This window comes from Dunckerocampus dactyliophorus, chromosome 20, assembly GCF_027744805.1.
Source record: "Dunckerocampus dactyliophorus isolate RoL2022-P2 chromosome 20, RoL_Ddac_1.1, whole genome shotgun sequence".
Lineage (NCBI taxonomy): Eukaryota > Metazoa > Chordata > Actinopteri > Syngnathiformes > Syngnathidae > Dunckerocampus > Dunckerocampus dactyliophorus.
The window spans coordinates 7020231-7045698 of NC_072838.1; the positions used below are offsets into that span (position 1 = coordinate 7020231).

The 25468-nt window shown below is 41.6% G+C and overlaps 2 protein-coding genes across 2 annotated transcripts in view; one reads left to right on the forward strand and one right to left on the reverse strand.

The window, feature by feature from the left end:
- Positions 1-25468, forward strand: part of LOC129172927 (protein 4.1-like) — a 141349-nt gene that overhangs the window by 111618 nt on the left and 4263 nt on the right. The window lies entirely within an intron of this gene.
- tmem200b (transmembrane protein 200B) lies at positions 1250-23796 on the reverse strand. Its single transcript, XM_054763212.1, has 2 exons — positions 23529-23796; positions 1250-11359 (listed from the first exon to the last, which is right to left on the reverse strand). Exon 2 carries the CDS (start codon positions 11308-11310, stop codon positions 10093-10095), a length of 1218 nt encoding a protein of 405 aa, XP_054619187.1. The 5' UTR covers positions 11311-11359; positions 23529-23796; the 3' UTR covers positions 1250-10092.

Genomic DNA, 25468 nt, shown 5'->3' on the forward strand with positions numbered 1-25468 from the left:
CGTGATACTCACTTCTGCTGTGTTACCTTGCATTGCTCCTCACGAAGCTCCACTCTTTAACTGTGTGTATGCTCGTGGCCCCGCCTCCCCTCACAGAGATGATGCGACCGTATGACTGACCAGAGGTCTCACTCTGTTCGCCGTATCTACGAAGCGTCTATGTGCTGAACCAATGCACAGAGCGAACAATCTTCCTGCCTGTTCGGAGGCGAAAGATGAGGAAAACACACTTCTTTTACATAAGAAATAAGTCCCTGCTCCAAAATCCACACAGTCAACAAAATTTGCAGCAGCCCACAATGACAAGGCAAATGCTTTCTGGACAAAGGTTGCATGGATGAGGCAAAGATTGAGCTATTTGGCCACAAGGAGTCAAGATGAGGCTTTCAAAGCTAAGAACACTGCACCAACTGTTTTTCTTGCACTGCACAAAGTGGAAAGAATCATGAAGAAAGAGGATGAAACGACGTCCAAATCTGTCAGGTTCACATCAAATCAACAGGTAGATTGGTAAAACCTGGGCGTTCCAACAGATCAAAGATCCCAAATTGCACAGGTCCGGGGGCCATTTGTGGCCTGTGGCTGTTTTTTTATTTGCCCACGGCTGTAAAAATATAATTTAACAAGAAAAGCCCAAAAAATAAAAAATCTGCAGTAATTTTACAAGAATAAAGTCAAAATATTAACAAAAAAATCTAATGAGAAAAAGTCATAATTTCACGACATATTAGGAGGAAAAATAACATCATTTTAGAAGCATAAAAATGAAATATTAAGGAAAGACATTATTTTTCTTAAGTCGTAATATTACGAGAAACAAACAAAACAATGAATAATGAAAATTAGGTTGCAGAAAAGTTATAATGTTCTGAGAATAAAGTCACAGTATTATGGGAATAACATCATAATTACATGAAAAAAAATCTACAGAAAGAAAGTTGACATAGTTGGAAAAATAACAGCAGAAATGAAAAAAAAAACTGTAATTTTATGAGATTAAAGCCCAAAATATTTAAAGAAATAAGCCGTATTCTAACGAGAAAAAAAGTTTACCAAAAATACCAATATGTACCAATATGAGCTTGAAAATTAAAAAAATATATATTTTAACATTTTCCAATAATGCATTGCATCCAAGCACAGCATTAATTTGTTTCATTTTTTTTGTTAGCAGATTCTCAGCCTGGTGGTGCCATCAAATAGATGAAAAGTGGCGCTTAAATTTAATATATAAACACCCACAACACAAAAAGCCAATTTGTATGTCATTCACTAATAATACAATTCCAAAAATGTATTAACTGGTTTAATTGCATTAACTGGTACCTGCCAAGGCGCTGCAATGATGTCAGCCTCCCTCTGGACTCCTCTGGCTCCCTCTGGTGGACAAAGGCAGCATTGACGTGCCATCCATCCATACGTCCATTTTTTGCACCGCTTGTCCTCCAATGAAATGCTTTGCTCAGACAAAATACATTATGGAAAAACGTTAAAATAGTTTTAACCTTGTATTGGTGCATTTAGCGGGCGCGGCTTATACACCAGAATTTACGGTACCTTCTTAGCATAGTTGCGTTACAAAGTATCAAAGTGGTCCTTGCATCCTTTCCTTTTTCACTATGTGGCCCTTGCTGGAAAAAGTTTGGACACCCATGCTATAGAACATTTAGCATTATGCTTAAAGTGATGTGCTTTACTTTACATACTAATTGTTCGGCCTCCAGCCTAACTGTGACATCTCACACCTCGGTGTCCACGGAGACCACGTCTCACCACTGTAAGTGGATTAGAGCGGGATCCGGTTATGTGGCTCTGCGTCATTTTGCATTGCATGACTGCAGTCTGGCGATAGCAAGCTAATCTGTCAGTGAACTCCAAGAGAGCGCGCTCACACGTAGATGACTGCGAGCTGTGGGCACGAGTGAACCCGCTGCATGGCGATGAAAACGCATCCACTCATGTGTCACATTGCATCGTCAGTTGGGTTGCAGCGTCTAGGAAGAATTTCAGGGCCCCGCTTGGATCACGCTGAGAGATTATCCTTACTCGATGTGCAAGCAAATCACGCAGTGATAAATGACCATGGAAGTAACCTGGCATGATATCAGTCTCCACATTAAGCTGTAAATCTTTGCCCTTTCATTTACCAGTAAAAGGAAAATGATCTCACGTTATATTTCTCCCGGGTCAGCAGTTTTATGTCTGTATTTTGTCGCGTGTAGATGCCATAGGACATTGTCGCAAATAAAATACACTCTAATTGAACACACTTGCATTCATGTGATTTCTTTTTTACGTTATCTGCAAGAAAGGATCATTTCACTCATAAAAACATCAAGGTAATGTGTCGACAATGTTATGGCCGTTCATTAAGGAACATCCCATTAACACCTGCATTATTTAATACTCCCCCCGTCTCATTCTCACCACATGTCAGCACTTACAAGAACTCAGGTTTTACATTTTGTCATCGAAAATGTGCTCACTCCCTGCATTCAGGTTGTTCATTTTCTAAAAGTGAGAGAGGAATGAAGAACGTGTTGTAGCAGCCGCTATCTTATTAGAGGCAGGGAGGAATTTCAACATTAGAGCACACCTGGCAACATGTATGAATTTGTCGTACTCGGCGTGCGATTTGACTACCGAATACGCTCGCATGCTTCACTGCTCTTATAGTAATAACAATAAAATGGAGAACAAGAGACTCAATAGGCATCTGTTAACATAACACGAATAGGTGGTATGTTAGCGTAACATATTAACAGTTATTCAGATAACTAAAGACTAACCAACATAACATAACTGGTTTACTTGCAGCTTGTAATCTGCAGAATATGATTTTCTTTTTGGGGGGCATTTATGTTCCGTCTTTCTCAGTTGTTACAGGAGTTATAGGAGTAGCAGATACTGGCACACGAGCCTCGAGCGCCTTCTCGTGGCTGCCAGTGTGAATGAAAAACATATAAAAGTCGCTCCGGAGTATAAGTCGCAGGACCAGCCAAACCACGAAAATGAGTGTGATTTATAATCCGGAAAATATGGTAAATACTGTAGATATTATCAGTTTCTCAACAGTACTTCAAATCAGGTGGAAAACATTTCCATCTCCCAGTGGGGGCATGACAGAAAATAACTGAGAACCACCGGGTTAACTGGAGATTCAACATTGTCTGTCGATGGGAATGTGAGTGTTCCCTGCGATTGGATGATAACCAGGTCCAGGGTGCACCCCGCCTCTCGTCCGAAGTCAGCTGGGATAGGCAAGGGTGGCCAAACGTCCTGTTTTCCCAGAACATTTCTTATCCTGTTTTTTTTTTTTTATTTTAGAAAGTTCATGAAAATGTTGTGCTTTTCATCGGGCCATCAAATTGATCGGCATTAGGGCACTGCCTGTGACTTTGTGGCTTTTTGAATTTGGCAACACTCATTTCTGAATTAGTGTTGCCTCCTCCTTGCTGCTTTGTAGCACTTGTTTTGTGAAAAAAGTTGCTAATAGGGGTGTAAAGATGGCTATAGGGGTGTTATTTCATGTCCGGAGGAGCTCTAATAATGTTCAAATCATATTTAGAAGGTTGTGAACTTGTTTTCTATGCTCTAACTGTGAAAACATTTCATTTCTAAATTAGGAATCCTGCTTTGTGGAAATTCACGTATCACGGTCGGGTCTGGAACCAATTAACCGCAATAAATGAAGGACTACTGTAGTATGAGAGTATGAGTGCGAAGCTAAAACTCAGCTCTGGACCCACGTGAGTTGCTGTCCTGTAGCATCGGAACACATTTACAGCAACAAACACGAGCATGAGTCTTATTTATGTCTTAAGCGGTTTATTTTCTCTTATTATGTCGACTATATTGGGTAATAGGAGCGTAAAGGTGACCATAGGGGTGTTATTTAGTAGTAGTAGTAGTACTTTATTAATCCCACAGCAGGGAAATTCATCTGTTACAGCAGCAAGCAAGATACACAAGTATGTATTTCATCCCTAGAGGGCTCTAATAATGTAAAAAAAAAACTAATTTAGAAGGTTTTAAACAGGTTTTCTATGTTCTAACGATGATAATATTCTATTTATAATTAAGGAATCCTACTTTGTGGAAATTCACTGATCACAGTCGGGTCTGGAACCAATTAACCGCAATAAATGAAGGACTACTGTAGTATGAGAGTATGAGTGCGAAGCTAAAACTCAACTCTGGACCCACGTGAGTTGCTGTCCTGTAGCATCGGAACACATTTACAGCAACAAACACGAGCATGAGTGTAATTTATGTCTTAAGCGGTTTATTTTCTCTTATTATGTCGACTATATTGGGTAATAGGAGCGTAAAGGTGACCATAGGGGTGTTATTTAGTAGTAGTAGTAGTACTTTATTAATCCCACAGCAGGGAAATTCATCTGTTACAGCAGCAAGCAAGATACACAAGTATGTATTTCATCCCTAGAGGGCTCTAATAATGTAAAAAAAAAACTAATTTAGAAGGTTTTAAACAGGTTTTCTATGTTCTAACGATGATAATATTGTATTTATAAATAAGGAATCCTACTTCGAGGAAATTCACTTATCACAGTCGGGTCTGGAACCAATGAACCGCAATGAATGAAGGACTACTGTAGTGTGAGAGTTTCGTAAATCACAGACCACTTAACCCCCAAACACAGTTATACAAGACGTCCTGTGTTGTTTCAGATTGAAGTTTCAGTGATAGAAATGACAGAACAAGTTCAATTCTTCAGCAGACCTTTCCCTGATATCATGCAAAATGCATGTCATCACATAGTGTACTCACACAGGCCCCCCCGCTCTAACTGTGTACATTGTGATTGCCCCCCAGGAAGACACTGTCAGGTGTTGCTGTGATCTTCCAATGCGTCCTTCAAGCACTGCAGCACCTTCTGACATGCCAAGCAGCGTGACCTGCTTGACTGTTTCAAGTGTTCTTCAGGCTACTCGGGGACACGGGGGCCTCGAGCGGGCGTCCACTTCTCCTTTGTGTCTGGCAGGTTCCATATTTGAGACGACAGGTCTCACCCCCGCCCTCGCTCCAACTTCATGGTGTGATGCTCCAAGCACGCGTCGTCTTTGTTGAGTGGCGGGGCAGCCTTGGAAGATCGTTTTTTTTTGTGTTTTCAAAGGGGAAAAAAATCTTTTGACACTTGTTTTGATATTTCACATTTAATCTTTGGCAAACGCCTTATGATTCACACACACGTCGTTATCCCCACTTGGATCAAACATGGATTGAATGACCGGATTCGATCATGAAGGTGATGGAAGCGAGGAAAAGGATGGTGATCCTTTCAAGCGCTCATCTGATCTTTCTTATGTGGCCCATCCAAAATTGATAGCCTTATGTAAGACGACTGAGGGGAAACTGCATGGCTGAGACTCGAAACTAAACTAGAGAGATTCGATATTCTGTTTGAATAGCAGATAGAGTGAAACACCCCCCAACACACACACACCTGGAAGCTCCTGTGCTGATTCATGACTGCAACAGTTCATCTGCATCAGTCTGGCGCTGGGGTGTCCAAAGCATTCCACGTGGTGCATTTTGCAAATCTGAGACATAAGTTGAATTACCTTTCAAGCTATTTAACCGCATATCATATCTTGACCCGCACTGCATCAGTTTCAGCACGTTATTATAAGCAAACGATGTATGTGTGAAGTATATTTACACATACTTCACACCTGTTTACGTGGTTAATTTTAAGTGCAAACGAGGCTTATGTCTTTGAATGGGTGAGTATGGTATGTCTTCTGAATGCCTTATACGGTCCCTCGCAATAACGCTGTTCGATTATCGCTCCAGAAATGAATTAATAATCGCTGTTTTGTGGTAGACTTTGGTCTATTATTAGTCAAAACATATTGAAATTGACATTGAGACATTACCTTACATTACATTATCATGACGTCATGAAGTCCGCCATGGCATGTGCTACATGATAGAGTGAAAAAAGGTTCTCCCATTCCGTGTGGAAGTGGTAAGTTTTGGCTATGGTTCTTTGTCTATAAATGCCATGTGATTGGCTGGCAATCAGTCCAGGGTGTACCCTGCCTCTAGCCCAAAGTCAGCTGGGATAGACTCCAGCATACCCCCGCAACCCTAGTAAGGATAAGCGGCATAGAAAATGGACGGATGACCATTTGTGTGCTTGAAAATGCTTAATTTAGGCCATAAATACCAAACATTTGCTTAAATAAATGTATTCAACCATGAAACATGATTTATCAATTAATGTATTGTTGAAAAACCATGATAGAGTGAAACTGCAAAATTCAAGGCGAGGGACGACTATTTGTCCTATTTCCTCTTATTAGGTCTACTATGTTGGGTAATACAAGGGTAAAGGTGACTATAGGGGTGCTATTTCATGTCTAGAAGGCTCTAATTATGTTAAAATCGTATTTAGAAGGTTGTAAACAGGTTTTCTGTGCTCTAACTGCCAAAATATTCCATTTATAAATATGGAAATTGACTTATCAAGGTCAGGTCTGGAGCCAATTAACCGCGATCATCCAGGGATTACTGCACACATGCTACAGGTTAAGGGTGACAAATACTCCCCCCAGGCACTGATAACCCACACTATGTCTCTGCGTCTGCACACAGAAAGACAACTTAGCATTTACAAGGCAGCAATCTCCAGCTTTAGTCATTTTCATTTGTTTAGGACTGGGCTGCAGAGGGCAGCTGGTCCCGCCTGCTGGCTTTACGAGCTGTTAGAAAGCCGGGAGCTATTTTTTAAACAACCAATTAAACGAGAAGTGATCACAGGGGAATGCATACCTGCCCAGAAGGAACCATTAAATCTAATAAGAAGGAAAAAATTTGGAAGCTCTGCTGAGGATAATTGCAGCCAGGGAATCCCTCCCGCCCACACACACAACCCCCGCCATACCCTCAGCTTTACTTGGAATCTGTTTAAAATATTGTGCTGATCAGTGAACTGGGAAGGGGGGAAATATGGTGGAAAAGCCAAGGGCTGTTTAGAGTGAAGAATGGGGTTGTCAATAGAGTTGATTATGTGCTGCATCCATATACAACAAGCTGCCACGCCATTGGCTGTTTGAATAAATGAGATGATATCACGGGTTTCGCTCAGTCGTAGGCGGGGAAATGGTCTTTAATGCAGTAGTCGCTGACAAAGGGCAAGACGTGGGCATTGATTGTTCCGTCACACCGCTAATATTGCTTGGGATACAGTTCGAACACACAAACAGGCAACGCACATGGGAAGCACTTGAGAGACACGGAGAGGTCACCTCTGCACATGGATTTACAGGAGTGGGGAGGGGGTTACGTGGACAGTGATTCATACTACCCTCCCTCTGCAGCGCTGATGACCTCACTAAATCTGGCTGGAGCTGTGGTTTTGCCTTGTCTGCACAATCAAATTGGTCACTGGGATCAAAGAGGGACGTGTGTGTGCATGTATGTGTGAGGGAGGACTCTCCTCATAAATACTGGGAGACAATCAGCATGAGACCAGAGGGAAAAAGCCTGCTTGAACCACCAAAGATCTGTGTTACTGTTAAACAAGGACTCCCAGTTTATTACAACTTTGGTCTCTTTCATCTTTCTGTTCGCACTGGTTTACACAAAGACGTGTGAGATGCGTCTGTATATACCAGGGTGTCCAAACGTCCAAACACAGAGGGACGCATACTGAAAATCAAAGGCCACTTTGATATTTTTCATTACAGTAATCCCTAGTCTATCGTGGGTGAATTTGGATTCCTTTCTCATAAATGGAATATTTTCGTAGTTAGAGCATAGAAAACCTGTTTTAGGACCTTCTAAATGCGTTTTTTAACATTATTAGAGCCCTCTAGACATGAAATAACACCCCTATATTCACCTTTACACCCCTATTACCCAATATAGTAGACATAATAAGAGAAAATAAGACATAATACAGACACACGTGTTAGCATTGGGAGAGTCCCACCAAGTACTTCCTGCAGTGTCTCATCAATGTAACATTACTGAGAGCCAGTAGTGATATTAAAAACATGTAAATCAGTCCCTCACCACTCTGCACTTCAAATAAAGTTTTTTCAAAAATATATTAATAAATAAATGCTAAATACGGCCTATTATTAGTCAAACAATATGCAAATCTAATAGGGGTATGACAAAATCTCATGTCACTTGTGATTGTGATTAAAATGTGACTTGATCATTTTTCCGGCCTTAATATATTGCCGTGTGCACGCCTGTGTGGTTTCCTTGTCTTTCACCTCCAAACAGGCAGGAGGAGAGTTCACTCTGTGCATTGGTTTTGAACAATTTGGAGTGAGCCCTCTTGTCAGTCATGAAGTCTCGTTGTCTCGGTGGGTGGAGGCGGGGCCACTAGCATACACACAGAGTGCAGAAGAGTGTAACGTAGCAGAAATGAAATTAGTCAGAAACTGTTTTTTTTCATTGCACTTTTTAAAAAGCAATGTTAAAATCTCATCTCGTCTCGTAGACCCAATCTTGTTTATCGTCTCGTCTCATGAACTGAGTGTCTTGTGACACCACTAATATTTAAGCTAATGTTACTGCCTGAATTAATCATTTTTGAACATAAAAATGGCTAAATAAACCTCATCCATCCAGGGTCGCGGGTATACTGGAGCCTATCCCAGCTGACTCCCAGCACCGAGAGGCGGGGTACACCCTGGACTGGTCCTCAGCCAATCGCAGGGCACATATATACAAACAACCATTCACACTCACATTCATACCTATGGACAATTTAGAGTCACCAATTAACCTAACCTGCATGTTTTTGGAATGTGGGAGGAAACCAGAGTACCCGGAGAAAACCCACGCACGCAAACATGCAAACTCCACACAGGGATGCCCAAACGGTGCTAAATGAACTAAAATATAAACATAAGGCATTCAGAAGACGCATTCAAAGACATCATGATGATATGATGTATTCTACAATGGTCTGTAGGTGTCAGTAGTGTTACATTGATGAGACAACAGCCACCGCCGGAAGTACTGTGCCGAAACCGAAAGTTAAAAAAAGGACAACAGCAAGGAATGAAATCTCCCAATGTTAACATGTGTGAGTCTATATTATGTCTTATTTTCTCTTATTATGTCTGATATATGGGGCAATAGGACTCTAAAGGTGACTATAGGGGTGTTATGTCATGTCTAGAGGGCTCTAATAATGTTAAAAAAAAAACATATTCAGAAGGTTGTAAGCAGGTTTTCTATGCTCTACTAGAAAAATATTCAATTTCTAAATAAGGAACTTCACAGTCGGGTCTGGAACCAATCAACCGCGATGAAGCAGGGATTACTGTAACTTTATTTCCATCCATCCATCCATTTTATATGCCACTTATCCTCACTAGGTTGGCGGGTGTAATTTTATCTTTAATGAGTTAAACACACAAGAATTTAAGGTAATGATGGATGAACTTCCTATTCTGTACAACAGCCTGAACATTATTCCATAGACATAGTTGAACCTAGGTGTGTATCTGTGCATAAAAAGAAGATGCAAATATGATTTCATAGCTTCTTTGTGTTTTTGAGCTGATGCAAGACCAAAGCCGCATTAATCTGGGAACCCGTCTTGAAATGGAATTGCAATATTTGTACACACAAAATCAACACAGACACGTCTCTGCATAAGTATTAAGATACAGAATACTCTACAGTACATAACTGACATGCATTGTATTTGGGGAGTGGGATCTCATTATCCATACGTTGCATTTGTACATAAACACTCGATGGGTCCATGAGACCAGGTAGTTTGGTTAAAACAGGACTGCACAGTGAAAACAGACCCCCTGCTGGGCCTTGGAAAAAGACAAAACTGCTTACTGCTGCCAACCTGAACTTTTTGCAGAACTGCTTAGTTCGGCAATGACAGTATCGGGTCAGTGTATTGTTCTACAGTTCTAAATGCATCAAAGAGCATGAAGTCTGTGGGTCGATATTTCACTGGAAGTTGACAAGTTTTCTCCGCTGAGAAACAGCAGAGCTCCAAACGGTCCAAAGCTTAGTTATGGGCAGTTTGAGAATCCCAGGTTGTTTCTATCCTTAAGTATCCTCAGGACTGTGAAACATCACTGGAACGGTCCGGAGCCAAAACTCCTATCCCACTGAGAACACTGTTGCTCTAACTGGTCCAGCAGTTTGTCCACTGAGTCCTCCTTGTTCTCCAGTTTCAGGTAGCGTCTCCCAATGCCAAGGTCTAACCGAGGCCAGCTTTGGTGAGTCTGCTCCTCAGTGACATCCATCACCTGCCCGGGAATGTTAATGCAAACCCTTGACACTGGGTCTCTTCCCATAACTGCTGGCTGCTTAGTATGACGGTCCTCCCTATTGAGTGTTTTCTCCATAGACAAAACAGTTGGAGCCGGGTAAGGTTTAGTCCTGTAGCTCATGCTATGGCAGCGTCGAGGTTGAGCGGCCGGGATATCCACATCGTCCATCCCAAGGGTGGACATGGAGCTGGCAGACATCAGGCAATTATTGAGCTTTCCAAGCGGTGCTGGTTGGGTTTTGCAGCTGGAACTGAGCTCCGTCTCAAACTGCGTGTTGAAGTCCGTCTGGCTGGAGTTACACGAGGAGGAGTTGGTGGAAGGCGGAGGCACTGACTCTTGATGATGGAGGGCTTCTGTCTGCAGGACTGCTTGCTGGTAGATGCCTCCCATGCTGTCCTTCTTGTTGCTACCAGGTCCGGTCTGCAGCAGGGGTTCAGACCTCGCCAGCTGCTGCCGACAGAAGCTGTTGAGTTGGGCAGCCGGTAAACTGCTCACCCACTGATGTTTCGCCATTGAGTTGGCTGCCGCTATTTCCTGAAGGTCCGCTGAGGGAACGGCGGCAGACACAGAGCAGATGACGCTACGCATCTGGGCCAGCAGCATCTGAGTCTCTCTATCGCGGTTCTCATACAAGACTGTGTTGGCGCAAATGAGAATAAAGAGTCCCACCCCCATGATGACGGGACCCAGGAGCTTCATCCGCTCACTGTGGATCAAGCTGACTGTCGATAGGAAGCTCTTAGCTCCCAGACTCCAATTCCTCTGCGCTTCAGAAACATGGTTCCCCTCTGCGGCTCCCAGGATGGAAAAACGTGACATTCGGTAGCCGGCCACAGCCAGAGCGACGCCCACCATGACCACAATGACCCCCAACACCAGAAAGGCTCCGGCAATAGAACGAAGGCGAAGCTTGCCCCGGATCACGCCGTTCTTCTTCTTCCGTCCACATAAGGTAAAGCGAGGCTTCCGCCGGCGGGAAGGTGATGACGTACCGCCCCTGGCCTTTTGGGTCTTCATGGTGTGGGTCACTCCAGAGCTTTGCTCCAGGTGACACCCAGTCAGAGCCCTTTGGAAGCAGAAGAAATTCACTGTTAAAAACCCTGATAATAATAATGATAATTAAAATAATAGTGAAAGAGATGAACATTTACCCAACATCCAATGCATTAGGTGCCAAACTCAACACTGCCATCTGGCGTTCTTTTATGCGGCCTATTAGAGCCTGGAAATGATGTGCATCGTGCCAAAAACACAAAGCGAGTGCTCCGTGTATTTAAATTACAAAGGAATGATTGTGGCGTGAGTCCAGTGCAGTTTCCCAACCTTTACTGAGCCAAAGCACAGATTTTACATTACAAAATATCACGGCACACCACCAAAGGAAAATGTTGCCTGTTAGGTGATTAACACAGGTTAATTGCTTTGCCTGTCACTGCATGTCGCTGGTAGAGATTAGACACATTATTTGGAGTTAATAAATCACCATACCGTGGAACCTTGGTTAGCATACGCCCCGGTTAGCATGTTTTTCAGTTAACGTCAAAAATACATGCCAAATTTTTGCCTGGATTTGCGTACATTTTCTGACCAGCATACAATATGGCGCGCGTCTTGTCGTGTTGCTAACTCTTTCACTGCGAAAAAAAAGACAAAAAAGTCTATTGACGCCTTTTCAAAACGTAACATCGACTGCCGAAGACAGTTGACTCTGTGGTTCTTTGCTAACTAACACAGTTGCGCCACAAGTCTCAAAAATGTTAACACAAAACACGTTCTTATAGTTTCACAGTTAAAGTTTTACATGCATAAAACAATTTGAAATATATGGAAATGATGAACGAAAGGGATAAACGAACATTTACTGTTACTTTCACCTTCATTGACGTGATTGTTGCCAAAGACACGACACGGCAGCGAGGTCAACACGGGCACCACCTTCCTGTTTTGCCATGAGTTATTCCTTGAACTCAATAGGGTTTCTCGCCTCAGGTTTTCACCCCCACTCACATTCTTGTCATACTTTCTGTTTATTTAGACCACACACACACACGTAATAAAGACGTTGTGATGTTCAGAGTGTCCCTGAATGCACCACACGGTTGTCTAGTGACAACATCAGGCAACCCACTGCCACATATGAAGTCCGACCTGTGGGAAACAGTGGAGACCAACAGCCAGGTGTTGCAGTTCAGTCGTGATTATTTATTAGCACGACTGAAACTGCTATGTTTATTATTAGTAGTAGTACATTTCCTCGACTTTCCTTGCATTTTTGAGGGCCTCAACATGCACAAAAAGGCAGCAATATTTCATGGTGTTTCAGACCGTGCGAAAAATTTCATATTTTAAGGGGTTCCGAACACAAACCCCTAAAAAACTAAATCAGTAGCGCCCCCTTTCAATTAAACCCTGGCCACCAGTTTCACAAAATTTGGTGGAGACGTCTATCATGAAAGGACGCACAAAAAAGTCTCAAAACAAAACAAGTCTCAGTTCCAAAACAAACAGTAAGTCAGCCGTTTTTATCTGAAGAGGCCATTTTGGGTAAAAACCAAGGGTCATACTTTGACAAACTAGTCTTAGGGACCAAATGAGCCCAAATGAAAATCACACATGCTAGAAAGTTGGGCGATGGTATATTACGAACCAATTTAGCCTCTGCCAGAGGATGTGGGCGGGGCGTGGTGGCAAACAGTCAATCAGATGATTGGTCAGCTCTTCATCGTAATTTGTTAGTTCATTCGTTCATTCAATATGATGACAATGACACCTTTGAGCTATGCGTAGCTTTCCTTCTAACTGGGGACGCTGGTGTCGAGCACCAACTCGTGTGAACCCCAAGTTGTGTGGGGGCGCGAGGGCCCGTTCGACGCTGCTCGCCGCATTAATTTCATTTTGAATTTGTCACGTAATCTGGTGGGCAACTGTGCCGAAAGGATGGCGGCGAGAATTACAAATGAGACATTCAAATGTTGAGTCAAGGCTGCGATGTGCTCTATTGGAAGCAGCAATCCGTCTACTGACGTCATTGAGTATTCTGCTGACACTTTGCTCTGTGAAAGCCCTTTCAGACGACACCTGATTGTGCAAGTCAAGCAATGCAAACAGGGCTAAACATCTCTCAGCTTTGCAAGGGAACGTTTGAAAATGGTCAGGGGGGGAAAAAAAAAGGATATTTTACAGAAAAATGACAAGCATCATCATCAAGCAAATAAGTGGAGACTGTAAATTGTGTACGTGTACGGCTGGGACTGGCTACGGTGCACCCGTGACCCAGAACAAGATGAATGTACAAAAAAAAAAAAAAAAAAATCAATACATGAATATGTCACACTATGTTTCACTTCTACATGACACTGTTGGTAGCACGTCGTCACCAAGCCGATTGATTAATGACACTTGCAACAAGGTGTGCAGATGCATGCCTGCACAGTTGATTGCACAACTCCAGAAGTATGTGTAGTAGCGCAGGGGTCCCCAACCACCGGGCCGGGGCCCGGTACCAGTCCGTGGGCCGAGGAAACCTTTCAGGGGCAATGATAAAAAAAAAAATACACACACAAAAAAAAACATTTAAATGTTAAGTAAATGCATAGCAATTTTGGAAATATGGGCCACTATTTAATTTTATTTTATTTTATTTTATTTTATTTTATTTTATTTTATTTTATTTTATTTTATTTTATTTACTATTTTTGCATGTTTATGTTGTTTGTTTGCGAGTGTCCCACTTTGTTTGACAGTCCTCGAACGCATCATCGTACGTGCGCTAGCCTTGTCCCACTCTACACAGATTGTCACCTATACTGTATTTTTATCGTTTTTTTTCACTTCATATTTGCTCCCAAATGCTGATACTCTGTGGGGAATCCATAAAGGTAAAGTTTGATGACGTTATCGAGTGCTAATGTGTATATTTGTTATGCGCACAGCTTCAAGTTGATTCATGCTAGCACACTGCGTGTTAGCACGCACAGCAAGCAGCGGCGCTATAATCTTCTCTCTGAACAACAAACTCCAAGCTTATAGTGGTGGATGGTGGGTCTGTATTCACTTTGTGCTTTTAATTTGATGTTCTTCCTGTCGTAGTTTTACACAATACATACTAAATTTGATCAATTACATCGCTATACGACACCACCACGCGGAGATTTGTGGGAACCGGCGGTCCAAAAAGGTTGGGGACCACTGTAGTAGCGAACCAGCTACAGAAAAAACCTTTTACAGGCCTGTATAAAAAAAAAAGGAAATTATGAACATATTGGACCAGGTTCCACTGTGTTGTTGCCAAAAACCAGGACACTCGGCCCAGCAACGATATACTCACATGATACTGGAAGGTACGCAAGGGTCACGTACTTAAAAATGAAGAGAGGCAAGGGTCACTTTGATATTTCGTAAATCAAGAAAAAAGTGGATCTCAGGGTTGCGATAGAGGTGAATAGGTGTGTCATTAGTAGGCCTGCCGCGATCATCGATAAATCGATTCATCGAGCGATTTAAAGAAAAACAACAGTCATTTTGTCGGCCTCGATAAATTGACATGTGCGTGTTTGTTTTCCTATCGTTCCTCTCTCTTTACCGCACAGGCTGGATGATAACCACATTTCACGTTGGCAGTTGGATATTCGGCTCCGTAGCAACAGCGGTAGTTCCCCCTCACCCACTCACCCCTCATGGTGCGGTGAGCATGTGGAAATACTTCCCCAGAGGACCGCTCATTCACAGCGCCGTGTCCTCAGAAACACATACCAGCCCTCTCTTGAACTAAACACGTCGAGGAGCGACAGCAATAGCCAGTTTAAACTTGCTGGGTTAGCTTGGTTTAGCGAAGCATGCTAATGCGGCCGTGTGTGTGTGTGTGTGTGTGTGTGTGTGTGTGTCAGCCACTCAGGCTGTATGAGTTGTGCTTTAGTGCTTGTTAATGTAACCCGGCATTTTAGGTTGGTCGCTGACTTCGTGCAAGTTGTGTGTGAAACAGGGACATCAGCCGCGGCTTCAAGAGGCACTCGATAGCTATCTCACTTAGCCACAGTCAAAACACATTTTCATCACACTTCTGGCCTTCAAAATAATAGCGGCACACATCCTGTCTAACGGTGGTAATATAATAAGAGTGTCATAAAAATAGCATACATTAATAGAGCTATTACAATTGCATCTGCATTTTTATTGAAAAGCTCCTGACATTCCAATTACAATGTTAAATGCTCTGGAGAATTTAAAGTTTATTGCTTTTGATATGATGTACTAGCATTATTATGCCATATAATTCATGAAAAAAATTATCTAAAAAAATGTTGCCAATAGTATCGATTATCTGCAATAATTTGTAGGAGAATTATCGTCCAGCAAAATTTATTATCGAGACAGGCCTAATTATTAACATGAACTTTGCTCTTTCCTCTTTTTCACTATTTTTGCTGTTTTTTAAATTTACCAAATATTTCAACTTTATTAAAATTAATGATCTTTGTATATTTTCTTCTGGTAATTATGACTTTATTCCCATAATATTATAACGTTTTCCCCAACCAAATTTTCCACAAATGACAACTTTATTTTGTTTCTCAAAATATTATGACTTTCAAACTAAATTACATATTTTTTCATTAATATTTCAACTCTATGCTACTAAAATGATATTATTTTTATTCATAATATTAAACATTTATTCTTTTAAAATTGACCTTTTTTTGTCTTTAGAATACGTTTTTTTCTGAGTATTTTGACTGTTATTTTTTTGCCCAACTATTTCAACTGTCTTCCTGTAATTTTTGTCCTCGTAGTTATGACTTTATTCCCATAATATTTTGACTTTATTCTCATAATATTGGATAATTTTTCCACAACTGAATTTTCCAAAAATTATAACTTTGTTGTTTTGTCTGTTTTTCAGAATATTATGACTTTAAAAAACATAACATGTCCTTTATTTCATATTTTTATGCTCCTAAAATGACGTTATTTTTTGTCCTCATAATATTACGAGGTTATTCTCATCATTTCTTCTTAGATTACAACTTTTTTCTCTTAATATTTGGACTTTGTTCTTGTAAAATTACTACTTTCCATGTTTGCTGTTGTTGTTTTTTTTTTTTTGTTAAATTATATTGTTATAATGCGCCCCGGGCCAATATAAAAACAGCCACGGGCCAGAAATGGCCCCCGGACTGCACTTTGGACACCCCTGATTTAAAGTATGCCGCCTTTGTATCGTAAGAACGATGGAATTTGAACCGCCGTTGTGCACGACGTCCCCGCTTTTACCAGACTTCAACTTGGCAAGCGTCAGAGGATTAAGTCTGTGCATGTGTTTGACTTTTTCTTTGGCTTTTTGTAGCTTTTTTGGCAACACTCATTCAAACTACTTGTCAATCTCCATGGCAACGGCATTTTTCAGAGACACCTGATTGGTCAGTGGCCGTGGTTTTATGGGCTCTGAGCTCTAATGAAGCAGGTTAGCTACACCGGATAAGTTACCATGGTGAGAATAGCTTCATAGTACCACCTATCCGGAGTTCATTCTCAAACTTATCCTGGATAAGAAGAGCTCCTGCTTCGTAGTACACGACTCTGCTTTTTAAAAGGCATCAAATGCTGAAATTTTTCCGTCAGTTTTTGACGTTAACCGAAAAACACGCAAAAAAACAGCACTCCCTCGTTTATTGCGTTAATTGATTCCAGACCGGACTGTGATAAGTGAATTTCTGCGAAGTTGGATTCCTTTTTTATACATTGAATATTTTTGTAGTCAAAGCATATGTTTTTTTTAACATTATTAGTCATGAACTAACACCACTATAGTCACATTTACACTCATATTACCCAATATAGTAGACATAAGACATAAATAAAACATAATAAAAACTCACACATGTTGTTGGCATTACTACTTCCTTGTTGTTCCTTTGTGCTGTACATTACTTCCTACTATTGTCTCATCAATGTAACATTACTGACACCCCGTGACCAGTGTTGAATACTGCACGAAACAGCGTCAATATATTCATAGATTTTTTTAAAAACTGCGATACAGTGAAGCCACAGAAGTCCAAGCGTGAAGTGGCAAGGGCCAGCTGTTAATACATTTTAGTGAGTGAGAATCAAAATGAAAGTGTGCAGACTGGGTAGGGGGCAATTTATAACGCAGTCGTCCCTTAATATATATCAGTATCGCGGTTCGATTATCACTCCCTCTGTATATCACATTTTTTCAGAAAGTAATTAATGAATAAATGATTGCTGTTTCGTGGTAGAATATGGTAAAATATTGGAATACAGGTGATATGTAGTATTCTGGTCACTAGGCGGCAGTAATGAGACAAAACATTGAGACGTTACCTTACATTACATTACCTTAACACTGCATGAAGTCATGAAGTCAGCCATGGCATGTCCAGTGAAAAAAGTTCCCTTCCCATTCCATGTGGAAGTGGTACGTTTTTGGTGAAAAAAATGTATTTGAGGCTTACTGGTTAGCTTGCTAGCTTGCTAGCTAGCGGCCATCTCGAGTCCCAAGTGGCAATGTGGTGTAAACAATGAATAATAGGAGCATAAAGGTGACTGTAGGCGTGTTATTTCATGTCTGAAGGGCTCTAACAATGTTAAAATCTGTGTTTACATAAACAGGTTTTCGATGCTCTAACTAACGAATCCTATATCGCGGAAATTAATTTATCGCGGTTGGGTCTGGAGCCAATGGTAAACGAGGGACGACTGTATAATCAAATACTTTCATTGTGATGGCGTCTTGTCATGATGGCCATCAACGGATCCGAGAATTCATGCTTAAATCAACATATGTAAGGTCAGCCATTACTCAGCGGTTGTTTACCACGCTCGTTCCGTGTTAATCACCACTAAAAATAATTGCAGTGAAACTCCTTGGACTGTTCCAAATGTTCCCTCGCTGTGGGAAGCTTGTAAAGTCAAGCAAATAGGAGAAACACATGCAATGCATGCTGGACTGCAGGCAGGGGCGGCGCCCTGGGGTGGGTTGCTAGCTTGATTATAAAGGCCCTGAAAGACTGAGAGGGAAACCCCAAAATCTTTGTTTGGAAGATGAAGCTATCATCATGAATATAAAATTACTGACAGAAACAAACACTAGGTCATGTTTTGTGGCAACAGGGACACGTTCGACCAACACCTCAAAACCAAACTAGATGTGTGAATGCTGAAGCTGAACAGAAATGTAGAATAAACGTTGAAATGTCCCAGAAATCGCTCTTCTTTGCACGACTCAGAGAGCAGATGAGTGATTGGAAATGTGCCACCATGTGTGGACAGATTGGCATGCCTTAGTGCACAGGTGTCAAACTCAAGGCCCAGGGGCCCGGTTCGGCCCGGCATATCATTTTATGTGGCCCACAAAAGCCTGGAAATAATGCACTTCAAAAAGACACTTTTAAAAAATTATTTTAACATTATAAAAAAATATTTGCGTATATATTTTAACTGTATTATTATACAGTCGTCTCTTGCTATATCGTGGTTTGAACATCGCTCCATTGCAGTTTTTCAAAAATTAACAAATTATTGCTGTTTCGTGGTTGAATGTGGCCTGTTATTAGTCAAAACATATACAAGCAAATTGTACATATTCTTGGCCCAAATTAAGCATTTTCAATCGTAAATATGGCTAAATGAACGAAAATATAACTATAAGGCCTTTAGAAGAGGTCCTGTGTTTGTGTGACGTCAGCTGACTACTGTAGAGTTGCTGAGTATTAGCATGGTTAGCAGTGTGGTGCATACCAGTGACTGGCGTGAGTCGCGGCTGACAGCAGCTCCTGTGTGAATGTTCACTGCGCCATTACAGTAAGTATTCTGCTACACTGGCCACAAGGTGTCAGGAAAGACATTGAGACAATAGCCACCAAGTGTGCTGTCATCGCTAACGTGTATAACAGTGATCATTTATTAATTAATTAGGACATTGATGGACAGGACTTTTATGGACAGAATTTCCATGTGCAGCCAGAGTGTTGAGGGGTTCGGTTTGGTGGCTGCAGGATTGGGTCTCTGCTTTTTGCAGATGATGTGGTCCTGCTGGCCTCCTTGAGCCGTGACCTTCAACTCTCACTGGATCGGTTCGCAACCGAGTGTGAAGCGGCCCGGGATGAGAATCAGCACCTCCAAGTCCGAGTTCATGGTTCTCACCCAGAAAAGGGTGGGGTGCCATCTCCGAATTGAGGATGACATCCTGCCCCAAGTGGAGGAGTTTAAGTACCTCCGGGTCGTGTCGAGCGAGGGAAGGAGGGAACGCAAGATCGACAGGTGCGGTGTCTGCAGTGATGCGGTCTCTGCATCGGCCTTTTGTGGTGACGAGAGAGCTGAGCCGAAAGGCAAAGTTCTCAACTGACCGGTCAATCTACGTTCCTACCCTCACCTATGGTCATGAGCTTTGGGTAGTGACCAAAAGGACAAGATTGCGGGTACAAGCGGCCAAAATGAGTTTTCTCCAGAGGGTCCTGGGCTCTCCCTTTGGTGAGAAGCACTGTCATCCGGGAGAAACTCGGAACAGCTGCTCCTTTGCATTGAGAGGAGCCAGATGAGGTGGCTTGGGCATCTGGCCAGGATGCCTCCCGGATACCTCCCTGGGGAGGTGTTCAGGGCACGTCCGACCGGTAGACCAGGACACGCTGTGAGACTATGTCTCTCAAATAGCCTGGGAATGCCGGGGATCCGCCGGGAAGAGCTAGACGAAGTGGCCGGGCTTCCCTGCCTAGGCTGCTGCCCCTGCAACCCGACCTCGGATAAGCAGTAGAAGATGGATGGATGGATAATTTGTGAAAAACCACGATAGAGTGAGGGAGCGATGTTCGAACCTCGATATAGCAAGGGACAGCTACAGTATATCCAATAGATACTCACATCTGCGCTCGGTACCTTGACTTCTTTCAACGTAAGTTTGTTGGTAAAACAATACATCGCAAAACAGTAAAAACGATATTAATCAAATGTGTCATAATATCACGAGGCGTTTATACATGAATATGGCTTCACAGTTACAGGTGGCCCTCTGAGGGTAGCCAGAACTGCAATGTGGTGAAAACGAGTTTGACACCCCTGCCTACAGTCAGCTGAGTAGGCTCCAGCTTCCCGCCAGCAGAAGTGGTCTGTGGTGCCATGGCAAAAAAGAAACAAAAGATGTGATCAACTTGATGAACTCAGTTCATCGAGTCTCAAGAGACATGCTAAAGCTCAAAGTACAGTTTTTTGCGTGACGTGAGAGGCATACTTTATCTCATTTTTATCTCACAGACTCGTAGGAGGACACATTATGTCTTATCAGGCATTGAAATGACGCATCATCCATCATCGAATTTGCAAGGGGCCAGTACCCCAACACTTGCTTACTTTTTATCCTTTCAACTTTGTGTGTAAAAAAGAAGGGAAAGGGTGTGGGGGGAAATACCAATAAGCAAATATTGACGTTCAAAACAGAATTTTTATAGTTTTCTAATTATAGTTTGACATGCATAAAACAATTCTAAATGCATTCGTCAAAAGAAAGGGATAAACAAAGATTTAAGGTTACTTTTACCTTCACTGAAGACATGATTGTTGACAAAGACATAATGCGGCAGTGAGATCAACCTGGACACCACCTTCCTGTTTTGCTATGAGTTATTTCTTGAATTCAATAGCGTTCTTTATCAAAATGCTGGCACTTGCACCTTTCTTTTGCTCCATTTTGGGTTGTTTTGCAGCCGTGATGAAAAGAAAAGCAGAGACTTGAGGTGAAAAAACACTATTGAGTTCAAGAAATAACTCATGGCAAAACAGGAATGTGGTGTCCGTGTTGACCTTGCTGCCACGTCGTGTCTTTGCCAACAATCACACCTTCCATGAAGGAAAAAGGAACTTTAAATGTTCATTTACTGTTTTCATTCATTTCTAGACCGCTTGTCCCCACTAGGGTCACTGTCTTCAGGCATGAGGCAGGCGACAACCTGAACTGGTCACCAGCCAATCGCAGGTCACATACAGACAACCAACCATTCACACACACATTCAAACCAACAGGGTGTGAAAAAGAGTTTGCCCCCCCTTTCTGATTTCTTATTTTTTTGGCTGGGTCCATTTGTCACACTTAAATGTTTCAGATGATCAAACAAAATTAAATATTAGTCAATGACAACACAACTGAACACAAAAACCTACATGTCCCTGTGTGAAAAAGTGATTGCCCCCTAAACCTAATAACTGGTTGGGCCACCCTTAGCAGCAACAACTGCAATCAAGCATTTGTGATAACTTGCAATGAGTCTCTTCCAGCGCTGTGGAGGAATTTTGGCCCACTCATCTTTGCAGAATTGTTGTAATTCAGCCACATTGGAGGGTTTTCCAGCATGAAGCGCCTTTTTAAGGTCATGCCACAGCATCTCAATAGGATTCAGGTCAGGACTTTGACTAGGCCACTCCAATGTCTTCATTTAGTTTTTCTTCAGCCATTCAGAGGTGGACTTGCTGGTGTGTTTTGGATCATTGTCCTGCTGCAGAACCCAAGTTGGTTTCAGCTTGAGGTCACCAACAGATGGCCGGACATTCTCCTTCAGGATTTTTTGGTAGACAGCAGAATTCATGGTTCCATTTATCACAGCAAGTCTTCCAGGTCCTGAAGCAGCAAAACAGCCCCAGACCATCACACTACCACCATCATATTTTACTGTTGGTATGATGTTCCTTTTCTGCAATGCGAGTTACTTTTACACCAGATGTAATGGGACACACACCTTCCAAAAAGTTCATCTTTTGTCTCGTCAGACCACAGAGTATTTTCCCAAAGGTCTTGGGGATCATCAAGATGTTTTCTGGTAAAATTGAGAGGAGCCTTAATGTTCTTTTTGTTCAGCAGTGGTTTTGGTCTTGGAACTCTTCCATGCAGGCCGTTTTTGCCCAGTGTCTTTCTTATGGTGGAGCCATAAACACTGAGGCAAGTGAGCTTTGGATGTTGTTGTGGGGTCTTTTGTGCCCTCTTGGATGGGTCTGTGCTGCACTCTTGGGTCATTTTGGTTTGCCGGTCACTCCTGGGAAGGTTCACCACTGTTCCATGTTTTCGCCATTTGTGGATAATGTCTCTCACAGTGGTTAGCTGGAGTCCCAAAGCTTTATAACCTTTTCAACACTGATAGAGCTCAATTAATCTGACTTATGTTTTAACAGGGGGGCAATCACCTTTTCACACAGGGCCATGTAGGATTAGATTTTCCTTAATAATAAAAAGTTTCATTTAAAAACTGCATTTTGTGTTCAGTTGTGTTGTCATTGACTAATATTTAAATGTGTTTGATGAGATGAAACATTAAAGTGTGACAAACGTGTAAAAAAAATGTGAAATCCCAAAAAACAATTTTTCACACCACTGCATGGATCATTTTTGAGTGTGTTTTGAGTTCTTGTTTTCTGCTTGTAAAACTATAACACAAACTATAAAAACCTGTGTTTTGTGTTAACATTTTCGTCTTTTTGGAACGGATGAATTGAATTTATATTATTTCTTATGGGAAAAATGGATTCGGTTAGAGTATGTTTTGGATGAATGGATTAATGACGCTAACCAAGATTGAAAGTTGTTGTTTTTTAAAGTAAAACAATAATTACTTTCCGTGGTATTACGTTTATGAAGGAGTAATTATGTTAGTAACTCCAACTCATTATTTTTTAGGAATTTTGCCCAATACCGAATATATGACATGGTCAGGAAATAGAATCGGAGGGATTTTGTTCACGTATGTTGCTGCACCTGCAAGATTGGAATTTTCCAAAGCATATAGCGAGTACCGTAGCCTATTCATGTCATTTGTACTTTTTGGGTTTGTTTGCTTTTTTTTTTTACATATGAAAACAAAAGATGGTCACTGCTGATGCAGTCTGCTGCAGGAAAGCTGGACGGCTTCCAGACCTCATCTGAGAAGCCACCAGTTGATGCTTGGTGATGGGAAAGCGTGCAGAGATCACGCCTGATGTGAAGGTTAAAGAGAGCAACCTCAATGACAACATGCATGCTGCCCGTGCAGTGTTTCCATCTCGCCACTGCATTTTAAAGCGAAACATGCACCATCCACTAAAAACAGGACTAGTGGAAAGCTATCTTTCCATGGTCAGCCCTGGAAAATCAGTTACATAGTTGCAGTAATGCAGCACGCATGAATTAAACATTATCATCATTCCACCATCAACACGTTGCGGAAGTACTCTTGCATGCAACACTTGTGTAAACTTGCCTGTATCACCCCAATCCTGTTGCTGCCTGGTCATAGTTTGACCACACATGCGGAGATCCTGGTCATTTTTCGGGGAGGCGCGTCTCCTAAACAAGCGTGTAATCCAGATTCAGAGGGGGGGGGTTGTTCAGCCAAGAGGACGCTAAAGAAGACAAGACTTTGCTCCTGCATCTCCTCCGCAATGTGTGACACACGCGGCTCTTCTCATCCCGAGGAGGCTGTCATGCAGCAGGGAGCCCCTCTGAAGTCTGCCCGCCCGCCTGCAGCCCCTTCCATCGGCGTCTCGAACCAGCGCGACCCTTCACAATAAGAGCTGCGGTTTTCAAAATAACGCTGTGCAGACATGAGAAAACATCTGTGAAATGCACCTTGCGGACACTTCATTAGGCACATCTCACAATCTAATAACAGTCTTGACGATATCCGATGGAATCGGCCCTCGCCACTTGGCGCTTTGAACTGAAAAATACATTCATTAATAAATCATGCTGTTTTGTGGTTGAATATGAGTCCAAAATATATGCATATTTAAGCAAATTTTACAGGTGTGAAGCATTTGAAAGAATAAAAAAGGCATTCACAAGATGCATTCAAAGATGTGATATGTAATATTCTACACGGGTCACTAGGTGTCAGTAATGTAACTGCAGGGGTGCCACATACTGAAAAATCAAAGGATGCGGGGCCATTTTTACATTTTTTTAAACCAACTCATGCTGAGAAGTTTTTTCTGTTGAAAGAAAAAAAAAACAGCCCGCATATCAGCTTTTGTGTCTGACAAAGCGTTTTATATTCCTGTGAACATTTTATCCTGACGCTACACTTTTTTGCTGTTTTCTATTTTATTTTTTTTTATTTTTTTTGTAATATTATAAATTAAATTAATATTTTGACTTTATTATCGTAATATTTAAAAAAAAATTACCAACTGAATTTTCCAAAAAATATAAAATATAAAAAATATAAAATATAAAAAGAGATAAAAAGATGCAACTAAGAATGAACGAAATGGGAAACACTTATTCCGCCTATAAAGCCTTCTGGAAAAAACTTGAAAAAGCGGAAATGGAACTACGTTATGTCACTGGCGTATTGACACCTCGCCACATCACACCGGCTAGCTACTAGCTGGCTAGAGACTAGCTTCACCACGACTCGCCCGCAGCGCATTCACACGCTCTCAGTGCCTCAAGCCACTACCAAAAAGGAAAGGCTGTCGCTACTGCTGCTGCTGTTTTTATTTTTGAGTTTGGACAAGTTAACGCTAGGTGTAGGTGTTCGTTTCTATGTTGCTACAGCATGTGAAATCAATGTGGCCACAAAGAAAGTTCGGGTAATCCTTAAAAGGACCAAAATATGGCCAAATACTGTAATAATAAAAGTTTTACATGTTGTGATGAATGTACTGTACATGGTTACAGCATGCATATAAAACCATAAAAACTTGTTGGAGGTTTCTGGAGGTGTTTTAGGTGTATCCCGTTACATGCACTACTGAGCTGTCTCTTTTTATCTGTTTTTATATCTTTAGAACGCACAGAAAAGAGACAGACAAGTGTTCATGTCTCACATAAGGATCGTGGATGATGTTTTCCTTTAAATGTTAAAATATTTTATGATGACTTTTATGATGACTTTACTCTCTTCGTAGTTTGCCTTTATTCTTGTAAAATCGCTGATCTTTCTTCCATGTTTACAAGTTTTTTGTTTTGGTTTTCTTGTTTAATTGCATTTTTAGAAAGTGCCAAACAAATTTAAATGTTAGTCAACGACAACACAAAAAACTGAACACAAAAGGCAGTTTTTAAATGAAACTTTTTATTATTAAGGGAGAAAAAATCCAAACCTACATGGCCCTGTGTGAAAAAGTGATTGCCCCCCCTGTTACAACATAACTTAACTGACATTAATTGAGATCTATCAGTGTGGAAAAGGTTATA